At 39.0% G+C, this 19,712-nt stretch overlaps 1 protein-coding gene across 1 annotated transcript in view; it reads right to left on the bottom strand.

Annotated features, from left to right (window-relative positions):
* Window positions 1-19,712, bottom strand: part of ctnna2 (catenin (cadherin-associated protein), alpha 2) — a 359,773-nt gene that overhangs the window by 64,516 nt on the left and 275,545 nt on the right. Inside the window, exon 9 of the mRNA XM_053479933.1 lies at window positions 8,814-8,966. Within this exon, the coding sequence (XP_053335908.1) occupies window positions 8,814-8,966 (153 nt within the window). The remainder of the gene's footprint in view (window positions 1-8,813; window positions 8,967-19,712) is intronic.

The following is a 19,712-nucleotide window of genomic DNA, read 5'->3' as shown; positions in this document are numbered from 1 at the left end:
CTTGGAGATATGATGGCAGCTGACAGGGAATTTCATCAGTTAAATAAACCATCAAACATCATCTAAAATGCTGAGTTACTAAGGAACAAACATCTCGTCTAATGGATTACTGCGACTAAATGTCTTATCACATTCTAAAGTCTTCTGTAAACATCAATTCTATGCCTCCCTTCACCAGAAACTTTACCACTCCTCCTGGTATAAATACCCCAATTAGTTTAATGTCTCCCGTCTTATGATGTACTGTATAAAATTAGTTGGCCCAGGAATGGAGCGCTGCGTTTTTGCACTAAGGACACTGTGTAAAACAGACCAAAAACAAAAAGGGAAAGGATGAACATAGAGGTTTCCATCAACAACATTTGATTAGTCCAGAACTGGTCCTGGGTGTGAGTTTTCACAAAAGGGTTAGCGAGCCTGTCAATCTGGGAATCGACCAAAATAACAGCATCAGCATCTTTATTGCATAGTACACTTGGGTGCACTTGGCTATGAGGTCTTCATTTTGTCAATTCGCCATGATGTAACTATATCTCTGATTGATCGCGCCTATAAAGGAGTTTATAAATGGTCGCTTGTTACCTCCAGCCATCAGTTATCTGCTGATCCAGTTAAACTATCGATTCTCTTAGACCACTGTGCGGTTTCATGACTGCCAAGCGTATATCACGACAATCAAGAGTCATTTACGATTGGACTAGGAGATTACTTAGTGGTATTTTTCCAGCAGTTGGGCATTAAAAAAGTTACAGCATTGTACACATTATGGATCGGAGGGCCGTTTGTCCGTGTGCGATGTTACATGTTGGCTCCCAGGCATTACTGGATGCAGTTTGTAAGCAAAGATTAAAGGCTTAAAGTGCAACATTTGAAATGGTGAAATAATAAAAGCCATCAGTTAAACATGACAGGGAATGTCTGCTCGGTAAGGCCAAAGATACCTGACCATTAATCTTTCCGTCATGGTCTTGCTCGCGCTGCAACATTTCACGATTGAATTTTTTGACTCGGAGTGGGTGGGCAAAATGGACTGCTTGGCAAGATCTCTCCTGTAATGTAAGTGCATTGGTCAGTTGTGTCTTTAAGAGCGACCATGCTAATTCCTCAGCATCGTCATAAGAGAAGAAGTCGTCCTCGTACTGTATATAATCGAAAAGTCTATACAGAGGTCATAAACCAGTGGACTGGAACTTTCAGCAAATCGAAGCACTTAAAGGAAGAGTGCAGGAGAATGGACAAATATTTTATTTATTTTTTTAAAAATGGCTGTACTTCAGCAACTCCACTTTTCTCAGCATGAGCCATGACCACTTCTGTTGCAGATCCTCTTGTGAATTATTTAGCTTGAAAGCAGCTCACTGTGAAACTGTAGAGTTTTCACAGACATTCGTGCATTTGTCACCCTCTCTGGTCTGATTACAGCACGATGATGAAAACCGAATTCCAGACAGACGTCAACTCTGTTCACAGTCTATGATGATAATCAAAAGTAACTTCAAGTGCTACTGTGAAACAAAACCTTACTTATCGCCAATCATCAGTTGTTAAGTGTGAAGCGGTAAACTTAGACTTGTTATTCTCTTCTCTGGACCTTTGAAATGTTTTGTGGGAGTCAAAAAGAAATATTTTCCTAATCGATGGTAAATGGGAACTGAGTGGCTTTAATAGGAACATAAGAGGATGATATTTAAATGTGTGTGTGCTGTCATTCATTTAACTCTTCATTAAACACCATTAGGACTGGAAGAAAAAAACATAAAACAGCTGGTTAAACTGATTGCAATCAATTAATCACTTATCCTCTGTGTATTTACCTACAGCATTTTATATGAAGCTACCATGGACAAAAGATGGATAATCAGCAAACGCAACAACTCGACAAAAACCCTCAAATTCGGAAATACAAGCTAAAAAAAACTTTACAGTTGTGACAATCCTCTGTAGAAATGTTCGTCTTTAACATCTGTATACCAAAGTTCTAGACCTTGTTGACATCATTAAAGTGTTTAATTCAGAGGACTTTTTGGACACTTCTTAACGGTACTGTACTTTCCCAGATGCACTCGAGCTCCTCAACAGTCTCTGGTGGACTCCATCTGACTCTGGACCTGCAATTCCACTGCAGTGGTGGAGTCAGGGATGACGGATGCTGACTGCTGAAGGCAGGATCTAAAAATAACTCCAGCAGGCCGAGCTGATCTATCGGTTACCGGGCTGTCTCCCAAAACCACCTCGGCCACTAGATTTCCTCGGAGGCCTATAACTCTGCCTCGGATGGGCTGTCGTGCCCACCCACAGACCCAGGTCATCACAAATAGACTTGTCCGAACACCCATCCATCGTATCCGGGACACCGTTTAATGCACTCGCACCCGCTGAATAATAGTTATTGCTCGCAGCAGAGCGTCTCAGGCCGCAAACCCTGAAGGCCGACTCAATATTGGTTACCTTCATTTTGTTATTGATTCTGCATAATCATTAAGCGAGCGCTCACCATCTCAGCAGGAAGGTCAGCGCTTTAAATTGCTTGAGTTTATGAACCTGTCTGAAGTCTGGAGGGATTTCGTACGAGCATCATTAAAGCATTGAGTTATTGAATAATAATATAATATAAGAGCCAATCATGTTCCAGTATGCAAATGAAAGCACTAATCCATCAAAGAGTGAATGAGTGTGGCTAGCAATTTGCATATGCATAGAATTTAGAATTTTTGATCAGGACGCATAAATACAGCTAAATCTTCTCTCTCTTTTCTAATGATATTTTTTTTAATTGTACTGATGCACCATTAATTATTCATCCAATTCATTATTCATTATTTAAAAAAAAAGTTTAAAAAAATGATCATTTTCAAAAAGGTTCCAAGTAGAAACACTTCACTTCACTTATCTTTTTTGAACGGATATGTTTAATATTCTCTATTAGAGGATTTCAATTAATTCCACAGCTTTCAAAAAGGACACAGTTGTTTTTAACCATCTCTGTTTGGAAATGACATAAAAGCTACTGGATATGTCAAACTGGGGATGTTCAGAATCTTTAGTGCCGAGACTAAGTAATAAACGGAGCGCCGGGGAACATCACCAGCCCCGCTGTGAGCTGGTTTGTTATCCGGTGACATAAACAGCACCATTTGCATTAATAAGAAATCCAACTTTGCATTATTAATTGCATTTGCACTACGACTCGCTTTTCATTTGTTGAGAAGAAAAATCCCTGCACAGGCAAGCAAAGATCAACACAGTGCATTATTAAAGAGGCAGTAAAATAATAATAAAAATGCACTTAAACATATAAAACAATACTCAAAGGTCATAAAAGGCAAAACAGGATCTATAAATGCTCTAAACTATATATAAAAAATAATGCTCTACAGCTGAATTCAATGATTTCAATGATCGTTAAGATATAAACATGAAAACAAGAGATGCACTGGGAGACGTAAAGCTTAAATAAGCAACCACAAATGATGTGTTTAAGCTTTGGGGGTGGCACAATCTTTACACCACTGAACTATGGGTTCTGATTGGTCAGAAGGGGTTGGGTAATCAAAACTCACCATAGTAACCACTTACACGGGGACACGGGGACACGGGGACACAGGGACAGCACTTCCGGTGTCATGTGCATGATTCACATTTCCAGCCTGATGCGACCCGAAGATCAGGATATATATAGCTGATACATGATCATGTGACTTGAATGAGAATGTACAGTAAGATCAGGAACTCGTGCGACTTTTTGCCCCTGTGTTTAGCATAGTGCTAGCAATTGCTGCTAAGTCAACTTAAGTAAGGCATCTGGCTTTGTTTCTTTTCTGTATCTCAACAAATACAGCCGCTCGCCGTCCTTCAGAGCAAAACCCCAAGCATATTTTTTTCTAGCATGTTTGGAATGAATGAGCGCCCGCGTACTGTAAATATGTCTCGTTTTTACCCTGATGGTACGACCAAAGACGTATTAATGTATGCACCCAGATGGACACGCCCACAATAGAGTCAGATAAAAGTCACTAGTAATTATGAACGTGTACCGTCATGACATGCAAATCCGATCTGACCGAAAGAATCTGCTTGTGATGTGAAAGTAGCCTGTAACGAGATGAAACAGCCAGTCTCTGAACTCTACCAAGTCCTGCTTTTAAACCAGTGACATGTCATCCACACACTCCTCCACACCATCCGGCGAACAAAATTCATAATAAGCATGAAAAAAACCAAAAAAAAGCCCTCATCCCTAGACGACTCCAGACATAGGCCAAGAGTTTTAATTAATTAACAGCATGTCAAGGTTGTGGCGGTGCAATTACTGCCAGGTAAGACGATGTTAATAAACGAAAAAAAAGAGAAGAAACGGGAAAGCATCAATTAGGAGCAATGTGAAACACGGAGGGTTGGAGCAGGAGCGCGGGGAACAGAGCGAGGACTCCAGGGACCGACAACAGGTCAGAACCCTCGTCATTATCCACAGCCACAGATAACAAGAGCGTTGGGGGATTTTAGATTCATTATGTCTCACACGCTGCCTGGAAACGCAGATCAAACAGAAATTTGCTTGGAGAGATTTCGCTTTTTCGATCGATTTGTGTTGACAGCGTGCAAAACTAAGAGATGCTTTATTACGGATTAGAATTTAATGAAGAACTATTGCGAAGCATAAAGTTTGTGTAGCTGAACGGATAATAATTACATCTTTTGGCAGATTTTTGTCCGTTTCTGATAATAAAACCATGAGAAAGGCCAAAATGAACAAACAGTCAAATAGTAGTTTAAGGCAAAAATATCAATTGCTTATCTATCTATCTATCTATCTATCTATCTATCTATCTATCTATCTATCTATCTATCTATCTATCTATCCATTTAGTGTATGAATTAATGTATTTGCTTACTTGCTTATTATTATTATCGGATACAGCAAATTGTGATGTAATGGATACCATTGATAGACCGATTGATCGGCTGACTTTCCAATACTATTTTTACCATTTCTGCTAAACAAAAGAAACCCAAAAAAACAAAAACAAACAAACAAATAATGATCCAAAACAAAAATAAACCAAAGGATAATGCTTCCTCCTATTATTAATGATACCTGGGATTCATTTAATTAGGAACATCAATTAGTCTAATCTGCAGGTCTTTGGACTGTGGGAGGAAACCAAAATGCCCAGAGGAAACCCACCAAGTACGGGGAGAACATGCAAACTCCATGCACACAGAAATGGGAATCGAACCCGGACCCTGGAGGTGCAAGGTTCTTTAAATGAATCTTAATTTATTTTCATTCTCTCTCTCTCTCTCTCTCTCTCTCTCTCTCACTTTATCTATCTACTTATTTATGTATTTACTTACTGATCTATTTACATTATGGTTTTAACTGTATAGTTTTACCAATAAGAGTTAAAGTAACCAAAAGAAAAAAAAAAAAAAATGCAAACAAATTAAGATGAAATGCACAAAAACAAAAATAAAAATTTATTTGTTTATTGTTTATTTGCTTATTGTGCAATAATATTTTCAGCCATTTTTGCTAAAAAAAAAAAAAAGGGTAAAAACAAAGACAGACTCAAACAGTGATGGAACATGAACACACACACACACACACTGACCTGTAAAATCATTCCATCAATCTGAACATGTGAGAAAATCCATGCGGTTGTATTTCCTACCAACAAACATGACCTTTTTAACTTATTATATGAACATATATATAGTCGTGTGTATCAGCCAGACTGCAGACAGAGTTGTGTAGAGTTGCTTGTGTACATGTGTGTGTGTGTGTGTGTGTGTGTGTGTGTGTGTGTGTGTGTGTTTGTGTGTGTGTGTGTGTGTGCGACACTGTTCAGTACGTTAAGCTGAATCGAACGAGGATCACTGGATCCATACTGTATAGTATTAACATACTGTACACTCCTCACACACCATGACACTCTCTCTCTCTCTCATGACTACTCACTCTCACTGCACTTCATTCTGATCACTCACACACACACACACACACACACACACACACACACACACACACACACACAAAAGAACACAGACAAATGAAAGGCAAATCAGCAAAACAACTACAGGTAAACACCACACTATACTACACACTATACTACAGGTACACACTAGACTACAGTTATACACTATACTACACACTATATTACAGGTACACACTATACTAAAGATATACACTATACTACAGGTACACACTATACTACAGATATACACTATACTACAGGTACACACTATACTACAGATATACACTATACTACACACTATACTACAGGTACACACTATACTACAGGTACACACTATACTACAGATATACACTACAGGTACACACTATACTACAGATATACACTATACTACAGGTACACACTATACTACAGGTACACACTAAACTACAGGAACACACTAAACTACAGGTACACACTATACTACAGGTACACACTCTACTACAGATATACACTACAGGTACACAGATATACACTACAGATGTAGTATAGTGTATACTACAGATATACACTATACGACACACTATACTACAGGTACACACTATACTACACACTATACTACAGGTACACACTATACTACAGATATACACTATACTACACACTATACTACAGATATACACTACAGGTACACACTATACTACAAGAACACACTATACTACAGGTGCACACTATACTACAGATATACACTATACTACAGGTACACACTATACTACAGCTACACACTATACTACAGCTACACACTATACTACAAATGTACACTATACTACAGGTACACACTATACTACAGGTACACACTATACTACACACTATACTACAGGTACACACTATACTACAGGTACACACTATACTACAAGAACACACTAAACTACAGGTACACACTATACTACAGGTACACACTGTACTACACACTATACTACAGGTACACACTATACTACAGGAACACACTAAACTACAGGTACACACTATACTACAGGTACACACTCTACTACAGATATACACTACAGGTACACAGATATACACTACAGATGTAGTATAGTGTATACTACAGATATACACTATACTACACACTATACTACAGGTAAACACCACACTACAGGTACACACTATACTACAAATATACACTATACTACACACTATACTACAGGTACACACTATACTACAGATATACACTATACCACACACTATACTACAGATATACACTATACTACACACTATACTACAGATATACACTACAGGTACACACTATAATACAGGAACACACTAAACTACAGGTACACACTATACTACAGGTACACACTATACTACAGATATACACTATACTACAGGTACACACTATACTACAGATATACACTACAGGTACACACTATACTACAGGAACACACTAAACTACAGGTACACACTATACTACAGGTACACACTCTACTACAGATATACACTACAGGTACACAGATATACACTACAGATGTAGTATAGTGTATACTACAGATATACACTATACTACACACTATACTACAGGTACACACTATACTACAAATATACACTATACTACACACTATACTACAGGTACACACTATACTACAGATATACACTATACCACACACTATACTACAGATATACACTATACTACACACTATACTACAGATATACACTACAGGTACACACTATACTACAGGAACACACTAAACTACAGGTACACACTATACTACAGGTACACACTATACTACAGATATACACTATACTACACACTATACTACAGGTACACACTATACTACAGATATACACTATACTACACACTATACTACAGGTACACACTATACTACAGATATACACTATACTACACACTATACTACAGGTACACACTATACTACAGATATACACTATACTACACACTATACTACAGGTACACACTATACTACAGATATACACTATACTACACACTATACTACAGGTACACACTATACTACAGATATACACTATACCACACACTATACTACAGATATACACTATACTACACACTATACTACAGATATACACTACAGGTACACACTATACTACAGGAACACACTAAACTACAGGTACACACTATACTACAGGTACACACTATACTACAGATATACACTATACTACACACTATACTACAGGTACACACTATACTACACACTATACTACAGGTACACACTACACTACAGGTACACACTATACTGCAGGTACACACTACACTGCAGGTAAACACTAGACTACTACACTCTAGACAGGACGTCTTCCTGCATGGGTACATCACGCGTAAACACCACTTTAATTATCTGCAGATGTGAACCTTAATCACAGAGCTTTGGACAACAATCGAGCTCAGTGTTTGTGCTATCTCCACACTGAGAAGTCTTCATTAATGTGTGTGTGTGTGAGAGAGAGAGAAAGAGAAAGCCTAAACCTCACAGCGAATAATTTATACACACACCAGCAGCCATTAGAGTGTTATAGGAGCAGAGCTACAGGAGGCCTCCGATCTCAAAAAGAAATCAACAAAAGGCTCATGTACAGAAAAGAAATAAATCCACTGTGTGTGTGTGTGTGTGTGTGTGTGTGTGTGTGTGTGTTTAACACCTATGTGAAGTTCATGCCTTTGTGCATCTGCTGAGTTTCACTGCCAATGCAGATCACAGAATTTACCAAAGGATCTATTCATTACTCAGACCTCTGTATGAGAAAGACCTGAGAAAGAACTCTATATATAAATTCTATAATATATAAATTGCCGTACATATCCCTATGTGTGTAAGCAGGATGAATCCCAGCACTCACCTCGACCAGTTTGTTGGCGTGTTCGCGGAAGACCTGGGCGTACTCCTTCACCTCCTTCTCGTTGCCGCTCTTGGCTGCTTCGATGAGGACTAGCAGAGGAACGTTGGTCTCCAGGAAGGAATCAGAGATGTGGTCCATCACCGCCTTCCTCAGCTGAAAGAGACGGAGAACAAGACATTGTGACATGTTTGATATGTGCAGATCTCACCACAACACTAACTAGTTTAGCTAGCGGTGGACTTGGAGGTGCAATTACAATAACAGGTACTGTTACAATAAGATCAATTAATTCAATTTCAATTAAATTTTATTTGTATTGCGCTTTTACCAATTGACATTGTGGCAAAGCAGCTTTACACAATCAAAAGAATTATTAAAGTTTGTATGAAATGATAAGATCGTCCCTGGTGAGCAAGCCATGGGAAATGGTGACAAAGAAAAAACCCCTGAGATGGTAATAGGAAGAAACCTTGAGAGGAACCAGACTCAACAGGGAACCCATCCTCATCTGGGTGATAATGTAGAGCGGTGATTGATCTGCACTCATACTGTGTGTTAGGCGGCTGGAAGTTCAGTATAACAGAAGATGTGTTTAAGTTCATATGGAGTCCAGGTCATTATTGGAGGCTCAGGTAGACTGTAGTACGGTGGCCGTAAAAGTGCAAAACAAATTAACAAAACAAAATAACAAATTCAAAACCAAATAACAAAACCCAAAACTATTTTTTTTTTTTTTGTTAATTTGTATCGCACTTCTCGGCCAGTCAGATACAAACCGGAACAGGTAGGTATAGTTGGCGAATGAAATGCTTACCGCTGATTGGATGAGACATCTGTCACTCAAGATATACAGGACGTAGGAACTTGTTGCTTTATCTTTGTTTCTTGTGTGTTCTGCTTCACTTTAAACTACGGTGGCCGTGAAGTGCAAAACAAATTAACAAAACTGACTTCAGGGCCACCGTAAGAACGCCATATTCGAAACCACAATAATGTTTGCACATTCATACACACACAAATCTACCGCTACTACAGTACTTCCTGTATATCTTGAGTGACAGATGTCTCCTCCAATCAGCGGTAAGCATTTAATTCGCCAACTATATCTACCTTTTCCGGTTTGTATCAGACTGGCCGAGAAGTGCAATACAAATTAACAAAACAAAAATAAAATAGTTTTGGGTCTTGTTATTTGTTTTTGAATTTGTTAATTCAGCAATTTTGCAAAGTTGTTGAATTTGTTAATTTGTTAATTTAGCAATTTTGTTAATTGCACTTCTCGGCCAGTCAGATATTAGTTATTTTGTTTTGGGTTTTGTTAATTAGTTTTACACTTCAGGGCCACCGTACTGTAGGAAACTCCTGTCCTAAACTATCGAGCGACTGCAGTCACAAGTCCTTAGAGAACAGCTGTCTGCATCACTAGCGACATGCATAGCTAATAATAGTGTCTCATGGTGCTATACTGCCCCCACTGGTCATGCTGGTATTGCACAATGCAAGACCTACATTTTTCTTTCTTAAGTTGCGCAAAAATGTCTCAAATAATCACAAAATATGCGTAGCATCCATCTAACAAACACACCCAAGTTGGTTAATTAAGGATTATCCATAGTTAACAAAACATTTATAGTCTAACTTATAAACCTGCCATTGACTTAAGACCAGATGTTCTCTCTAAAAAATAAAAATAAATAAAAACCCGCTTTATCAGCTCCTGAAAACAGATATACTTTTTAAAATGTATTATTAACACTAGAGCTCTGGACCTGATCGATTTGTTTACGGATTCACTTTTGGCTCCAACTGGTAGGAGACTGAAAAAATGGGTCTTGGGAACATTGAGAGAAGCTCTAAAGACAGAAGAGGCATGAGCTAGCATAAAATAACACCATCCTGCCATTAGCGCTCAGCAAGATCTGCTATCCCTCGAGGGCTTAACACACCAGACACATACACACACACACACACACACACACTTCCAGCCAGTTGAGTTGTCAGTAGCACTCAAACCTTCTTGGGGTCTTCAAAATGTTGTGATTGTATTAGCAAAGTAAAGATGATGCAACCGGTAATAAGATCCTTGTCGTTGCTAAGGGCTAGTGCTGTTTGTGTGGTCAGCATCAGTCATAATCACAGCCGGAAAAAAAAAGTTATTTTAGAAATTCCTGCTGGGAGAGAAAGATGACAGGGGTAAACACTCTTAAACAACAGTAATTACCAACCAGTCAAGCATGCACACGTGCAGCTCACCAACCAGCTAGAAAGCCCAGAGCGCCAGGCTCTGTGTTGAGCTAATGAATTATCACTCACAAGAAAGCTAAATCCATCACGTCCTGGCTAGCAAAGCATGTGAGACTGAGCTGCTGTATACAGTAAGCATGGAAGAAAAAGAAAAAAAAAAGGTGCTTCACGCATACACAACCTGGAGTCTGGGAATTTTGATTGACATGCAGCGTTTGTTGGTATCCTGGTCACCTGAGCATGAAATTCGCGCACTCCATACATAATGATCTGTCTCTCGGGACATCAGTAATCCAGAAAATAGAAGCGTTTTCGTGAACCTTTTAGCACTTTCTAATAATTTGTGCTAAAGGACATGATGAAAAGAGTGCAGAATGAGTCATGCATAACGAGTTGGAGATGCGTTGTGTTTGCCGAACGGATCAGAAAGAGGTCAGGCTTTCATGCTAACTGACGGATGTATGTTCAAACATCTCCACTCCGGTGGTTCAAGATTTTCCATTTACATTTCTCATGAGCATTGAGTGCGCTCATTTTTTTTTTTTAATGATTTTTAATTTTTTTTATCAGCCTTCGTCTGTGTCTTTAATGAAGCTTAGTCCAGGGAGTATATCCTCATAATACACCACATCAAAGCTGGGAGTACCCAGGAGTGTACTGGACAAGCTTGGTTTTTATTAGAAAATCATAAAAGAATGAGGATCGCGCTGGGCTGTGCTTGTCATCTCTATAAGACAACACTCGTTTATCTTAATCACAACATTTATAAGATCTGCACATTGTTCAATAAGAGTGAAACAACATACGCACAATAAGCACCATTTACAATACAAGTTCGATGGCACATTCGCTGCTCCTAGTGGTCGTTCGAGGAACTGCACATACTGGCACTTTCATGTTGGAAAGTTTTTGCCCGATTTAAACCAACCACACCTTACTGGGTTCAAATATTCTTTCCGCACGTTAGACCCAATCTCCGCAGCTAAAAACGACATATTGTCTGAAACAAACATCACCTTTACATCCCTGGCTACAGATGACAGCGTAGATAGGTTTGGTTTTCACCAGCAATCTGGATTTTAATAAAGATTTGGCTTGTCCTTACATCACCTGCCTTTAATTTGTTTGTTATTTTAAGGAGGAAAAAAAAAAGTTTTATGTCTGATGATGCTTCTAGTTCCCTCATCTCATTTGCTTAAGTTTGTCCAAATTTGCCAACCAGATGGCCCTGTAGCAAAAGCAAACCTCAATAGCAAAAAAAAAATCAATCGAAGTGAATTTGGAGGCATACCAAGAAATAATTAAAGGGGGTGTATACTTAACTAAGCTTGAAAGATAAACATCTCTGACTGCCAACAGAGCAAAATGAGGAAGCTTGATCTTCAAAGACGAGATTAGACTTTGTCTGGCAAATTTGCTTTTTAATAGGAAACTGTATGTCTAAGGATTACGATCGGGTTCTGGCACAGAAACAGATGTCGCAGGAACTGTCGCAAGAATCCCCACGGAGAACTTTACACGGCTTATCTTTTTATTCTGAACAAATCTTACAGCCTGAGCTCGTGTCTATTATGTCAGCCGCTTGTCTGCAAATATAGTGGAATATGAACAGACTCGTCGGTCCTCGCCAGCCCCGCGGCCTGTCGCAATTCAAAAAAGCAACAAAGACGAAATTATAGGAGAATTAGAAAGTCCAATAAACAATGCCTGACTTTCATTTCCTTTCTGTAGCCCTTTCATTTGCGAACGCAGGTAAATTGTGAGAGGGAGAGCCTGCGGGTCGACGGTGCCATGTATCTTATTAAAATGTCAAGAGCAATCAGGGGAGAAACGGGTTTCCGTGTGCGTGGGGAAGCAGCATAAATCTAAATGAAATAACTGGACGACGCGGTGGATAAAGGGAACGGCATGCAGAAGGAGACCGGGGCGGAGAAATAGGAGCAGAGAGGACGGGGAAATCGGGAGAGCGAGGTGTGGAGAAATAGGCTGGAGCACCCTGCTCTTGATCTTGCTGTGATGTCTGTAAATGGTTGTAAATTGCATAATGTCCTCCTGGTTTAATGTCTCTGAGTTTCCTTGGAAAAAAGACAGAACGAACAGCTTTGTCCATGTCTACATCAATGTTACTCCTCACTGATCTATAGTTTACAACAGATGTGCAGGAAACTGGAACACTCCGCACTACCGAGGGCATGTCTGGGTTAAAACAGGAAAGAACAGAAAAAATATATATACTGGACGTGTAATTAAACTTTTCTTTATCTGTTTTTTTTTTCCTCTTCCTTTATTTTCCTTCTGTTTTAACTCTGGGTTTAACAGTCCATAAAAATGCAACTTTATTCATTTCTAACAAAGAACTCTCTGCCGTGTTCAGGGAGGTAGGTGTTGGATAAACCAATCTAAGCTCAGCTAAAAGAAAATAAGCTAAGATAAGATAAGGTTTTTGTATCCAGTCCTGATTTATTTATTTTATTTGATTTCTGACAGTATAAACAGTTGCAAAAATATTAAAACATCAAGCTATCATAGAGAATGAAGCAAAGTTACCTCCAAAACTTTAAACTTAATTATCTGTCTAAAACAGGACACATTGTACTGTGCAGCCATTAATCAATTTCTGTTGCTATGGCACATCCACAAACCCTTAGTTACTATAGATGTAAGAATTCGTTTGGCGTAGCAATTCGTTTATCTTCACACTGATTCAAAAGGATATGATGTTCGCATTTATTATTATTATTATTATTATTATTATTGGGATTTTTCCTGATTTTAGCCGATTCCCTCCTGTCATTATTGCACTCCCACATCAAGCCTCCAACTGCCAATCACGTGTTTCCTCCGAACAATGCATTTTTCCGTACTTTTTGCACAACTGCATCTTTTTGCACTGCTCACTTGCGCCCCCTTAGGAGCGGTGTAATATACTCATAGGACAATCTGTTTCTCCTGCTTGTGTGAGCTCACATACACCAGTCATTGGCTATAGAGCCGCATTCAATGTGAGAGCATTAGAGTGCCTTGGATCCCTCTCCTCTGAGAGAGCTCAGCCAATCAAACTTTTAATATCCGGATGATAGGGCGGGCTCACTATCGCTGCGCCACTCGAGGGCCCGGCGGTAAGTGGTAAACTGCTCCTTTATAATCCTATAGCGCTATAGTGCTCTGTTAGTGCTTGAATTATTTGCTAAGTATGTTTGGAATTGTAAATATATAAGTTAATAATAATAATAATAATAATAATTATTATTATTATTATTATTATTATTATCATCTCTTCACCTTATGTACTGTACAATTCCATGTTTTACTTTTTTCATTAAGTATACACGTTCACACCACCGTGTTAGAAGACATCCCTGGATACAGTATAAGCCTGTGATTTACTGTATAGCTGCTTTATTATCAGCATTCCTTCAGACCAATGAGAGTCTACGATGAAAAACTAACCCCTAATGAATAATCTGTTTTGCAGACCTGTAACGGTACTGTCTGTAGTCTGAGAAGGAAACCCAGACCAGGCCATTATCAGCTCTGATGCCACAGATGGAGCTCAGCTTTCCTGATTCCTCCACTCGGTAAATCACGGTCAGCCAGCCTCAGGTGTTATCGGTTCGCGGGATCATATTGCTCATCCTCACAACACTACCGAACACTCCATGAACATATTGGCCACTGAGCACACTGTCGCCTGCTTACCAGTAAAGTGGCATTATACTGTATATGAGGAGAGATGTCTGCCTGTGTCTATAAGTCTCACTCTTCGACACATTTCCTCAGGACTGCACTGTCAAGCCTGCAAGCCTTAAAGAGCTGAATAAAGATTCTACTGGAGCGCTTGGCCCTCGGGGTCAGTGTGTGACAGTCGCATGATAAAGCTCCTCAATTAGACAAATCTCAAGTAGTAAAGAGCTGAGCGTAAGGAAGCAGATGTTTATCTTAAATTGGGTAAATACCTGAGTCCATTTTTGTAATTATAGATAAGAATGTTATGCAAATCACAAACGCTATGCAGAGCAGCGGGGGTGTCTGCAGACTGCAAATCACTGCAAGGTTGGCTTTGAGATCATGTATGAGTATGCCAAAAGAAGGAGAAAACACAACATGGTGGTATGATGAGTAGTAGTTTACTGAGACCACCCCAAAGGGGTATAATAATAATAATAATAATAATAATAATAATAATAATAATAATAATCTGCGGCTTTTTATTTATCTAACCTTGGCAATGGTTGCAATATTTAGTTCATTAAATATTGGTTAAAGCTGAGGATATTCCTGAAGCATACAGATATGGATTGATTTTACACACACTAGAAAAAAATAATCAAATAGTTAGTAAACATAAGGAATAAATGCTTAAAAAAAAACATATGGTACGAAAAGTGCATGTCACTAGAAGGCTGTCCTGTAGTCAGCCATCAATCAATACCCTGCCAGCAAAGGGAAGATGACAGAGGCATTAATTAGAAATGGGGTGACCGGCTTTCGAACACATGGCATAGCTCCAGCGTGTAAACGGGCTTGCATCTGGGGATTGCTAATTGCATGAGAGCAGGCAGTTAAGACTACCGGTCTAGCCTCGTCAGCCCTCTTTCCTCAATTAGTACCATTCATCCTGCTGGAATGCCACCTTCATGGCAAATTTTATATCAAATCATGCAATCAGTCTTATCAGTCTTGCTGAAGGGTTCTCAGACGTAAAATTTTTTTTTTCCTTTTCTGTCTATCTGGTACTCTCATGCTCTGTCTGTCAGTTTCTTGCAGAGCATCTTGACTTTTGATCTCTCTCTCTTTCTGCATCTGTCTCTCTCTCTCCGTTACAGACGTGTTTGGAGCTCACAGTCAGCCTGGAGAACTCTCCTGCTAGCAAAGGTCTGAGCAATGCTGGTCTCGGAATCGTGACTGGACTTCCTTCTGCAGAATTACCTCACCTCCTGAGGATGCTAGCTCAGGAAGGAACAGAACGACTGTACAAATGGCTTACAAACTCCCGCCATAAAAATGACCAACTGCCTTGTCATCTTTTCTATATCTTAAAACTATATTGGTATTGATTTGGTAGCCAAGAATTTCAGGTGGGACTCAACGCCTTTGTCCTGATCTGCACTAACACTACATGAGTCAAGATCTATCCTCCCTCAACGGAGAAGCAATATACCATCAAACCAAGACGACTTGCTCGTGCAATTATGCAAATGAACACGACAGCTAGCATAAACTGCACTCTGCTTCCTTTGCTCAACAACTCTGCCAGATGATTCAAAGAAAGCCCCATAAATAAACCAAACCAAACAGGCGATGCAATAAAACGCAAAAAAAAAAAACAAAGCCTCGGCTAAACAGAAATCCCCGGCCCTAGCGTTTCGCCACAGCTATTGCTGCAATTGTCCCTCCACTCTTTAAGGGAAGCGGACACTTGATTTGCTAAGGCTCTGGCTGTAGATCCTCTTGCCAGGTAGACAGCAATAACTCAAAGCTTGCTGCCACGGAGAGTTTGCTGTTCCGCCACTGAGGCTGATTTGATGAGATGGCGATGCCTTCATTCATTTGACTTAGAGCTGTGTGGAACTCCAGGCGGGGGACAGATCCCAGGGCTCATATTTTCTCCATCAGGAGAAGCCTGGACATTTATGTGCAAGCCATAACACTGGTTCATCCACATGGTTATGCTCAGAAAGTATTAAACATTTACATGTAAAACACAACCCATAGACCCTGTCTTCGTCTGATATATTTATATCCATATTTTATACTATATTGCCGAAAGTATTCGCTCGTCTGCCTTCACATGCATATAAACTTGAGTAATTCTTAATCCGTAAAGTTTAATATGATGTTGGCCCACTCTTTGCAGCTATAACAGCTTTAACTCTTGTGGGAAGGCTTTCCACCAGGTTTGGGAGTGTGTTTACGGGCATTTTTGACCATTCTTCCAGAAGTGCATTTGTGAGATCAGACACTGATGTTGGATATGTAATGTGCATGTAAACTTAACAATTAGCCTGTTTGTTTAGTTAAGACACCAACTAATGATCATACATGCCATTCAGATGGTCTTGGTCAGGAAGAAGGATGGATATTTATGCATGTGTACTACAAATACAGGTGCAAATGGTCAATATACAAGGTTTCATCCCAGGATGCTCTGATCAGGAGTGATTATTGATTATTGATTAATTATTAATAACGGTATGTCTGACAGTAGTGCAGGTTTATATTAACACCCTTGTTTTAATTTGTGCATTAATTATTTCCACAGTAAAAGTACATTCATAAGGACTGTATGGTGGACATTCCACATAAACTGATTTAACGAATGTGCATAATTAGAAGCTTACTTAAAGCAGAAGATGTTTATGTAACAACTGTAGGATTTCTGACATCTTTAGCAAAGAAGATTTTTCACATAATTATTTGTTAATTAGCAACATCTTAAAAGTAGGGAATAAGGAGATGCTGTTAAGTTATTGCAGGTTTAGTTGGAACAGAAAATGAACAATTTTTCTTTGCAAATTTGGTACGTGCACTTTCTGGGGTCTTGTTTTATTTAAGCAAAACCTTTTTTTTCCTTTTTTTTTAAATTAATTTAAACAACACCACTGTTTAGCATAACACATTCCATAAATAATAAATATTTTACACTGTGTAAGCCATTTTGTATTTACTATACAGAAACATACTGTAATTTACTGATTCACTTTAAATGTCCATGTCTTTTCTGTCTCTGTGCCCAACCATGTAGAAATATCAGCTAGACATAATCCATTTACAAAAACAAAACAAAAAACAATAATGATCAGCAAGCAGAAAAACCATGGAGACATTCCCATTAATACCCCAAAGCTGCATAAACCACAGTAAATAAAGAGCATGACAGCTGCATTAAATGCATCAAACGAAGCTGCATTGCAGACTATGCTGGACATATGCTGAGATTTAGCATTCCATGCATGTACACTAAGACACGATTCTTAATCCTGGCTTTTCGTCACTCTCAGATATTTGTAAAGCCAATGCAGATGGAATGTTGTGTTGTGTGAGGAATGAAAGCAAAGCTCATTAAACTGGGATGATCAAACCCTTTCCTTAAAATTCCTTTTAATGGACTGTAAAAAATCTTAACGGTGGCATGGTAGCTTAGTAGTTAGCACTGTCACCTTGCACATTCAGGGTCTGGTATCAATTCCCACCCTGGGGTCTGTGTGCATGGAGTTTGCATGTTCTCCTTGTGCTTGGTGGGTTTCCTTTGGGTGCTCCGGTTTCCTCACACAGTCGAAAAAAGACATGCAGATTAGGCTACCTGCCCTTCCCAAATTGCCTGTAGTGTGTGAATGTCCCGGAAGTCCCACCAGAGTTATACAATGGTAATATAATAACGGTACCTAGTTGGACTACTGAGGTTTCTAAATGGATGGATGGATGGATGGATGGATGGATGGATGAAGAAATCTTAACACTGTAACCCAAACTTCTGTAAAAACCTCCCCCATGTGCAGTCCAGTGCTAGATAAGAAGATAAATTGGTTAAAATTATTAAAAGTTTTCGCCTAGGTGGACGTGAAGACTTCCCTTGTTTTATGAGTGAATTTTGGTTGTTTACTGTTTCTTTTTTAGGTTGGGACATCGTGGGTAATGATGTAGAAGAAGGAGTTCAAGGAAAGCTGTGATGTATGATTGCGAGTTCAGCAACTGATGTGATAAGTCTCGGTTCATAATTATTATCACTTGCTATAAATGATTTTAGGACATCTATCTACTGAAAGCATGGACAAATCTTGTCCAAGATCTGAAAATGAAATCTATTTCAGCATGCAGAACATAAAGCAGTACTCGACCTGTCTCCTTAGCTTTTCAGATGAGAAGAACACACAGAATTTCCCTGTCTGACAGGAAAAAGCTTTTATACAGTACACCACTTCCTATGATTGTTTGAGGCAGAAAAAATGATTTTATTTGCCTGGTGCTTTTAACAATGGATGTTATACCAAAGCAGCTTTACAAAAATCTGGATATAATATTTTAATTTCTACTTATGTAGAGGACACTCAGACGATATGAGTCAGTTAGATGACGCAGACTCCAGAACAGTGCTAAAATAAAAGACTTGAGCATTTCGCTTCTCTAAAAGTCTGATAACAGCGTAAGTAATACATTTTTAAATTGGGTCATGTTCTTTACACTGGAAACTAATTGGCCTAATTCTGCCAAAGTGTTGTTATTATTATTATTATTATTATTATTATTTACAGTTTTCATATAATTTAGTATAGCTCTACAATTCAAGTATGTCAGGGCCTTAATAATGGTGTGATGTCCTGATAGAGTAACGCATTGATAAGGTAATAATCTGACATTATAATTGATTGATAATTTGCAGTGCAATGTGATGTGAGGGAGTAAGGTCTTGATGTAACAATCTGATGTAGCAATCTGGTGGTGATTTTTTGAAGCTCTGATAGAGTGATGATGTGATGGGATGATGGTGTAATGTAATGATGGAGAGATGGGGTGATTGAGTTATGAGGTGATAATGCCATGGGTAATGAGGTGATATAGTGATATTGTGGTGATAAAGTGATGGAGCAATGCAATGATGTAGTAATATAGTGATGGACTGGTGTGGTGAGGAGGTGATAATGTGAGAGGGAGATG

The sequence above is a fragment of the Clarias gariepinus genome, chromosome 20, assembly GCF_024256425.1.
Source record: "Clarias gariepinus isolate MV-2021 ecotype Netherlands chromosome 20, CGAR_prim_01v2, whole genome shotgun sequence".
Taxonomy (NCBI): domain Eukaryota; kingdom Metazoa; phylum Chordata; class Actinopteri; order Siluriformes; family Clariidae; genus Clarias; species Clarias gariepinus.
Note: the sequence above shows the minus strand (reverse complement) of the source record. Positions and strands in the feature narration are given on the sequence as shown.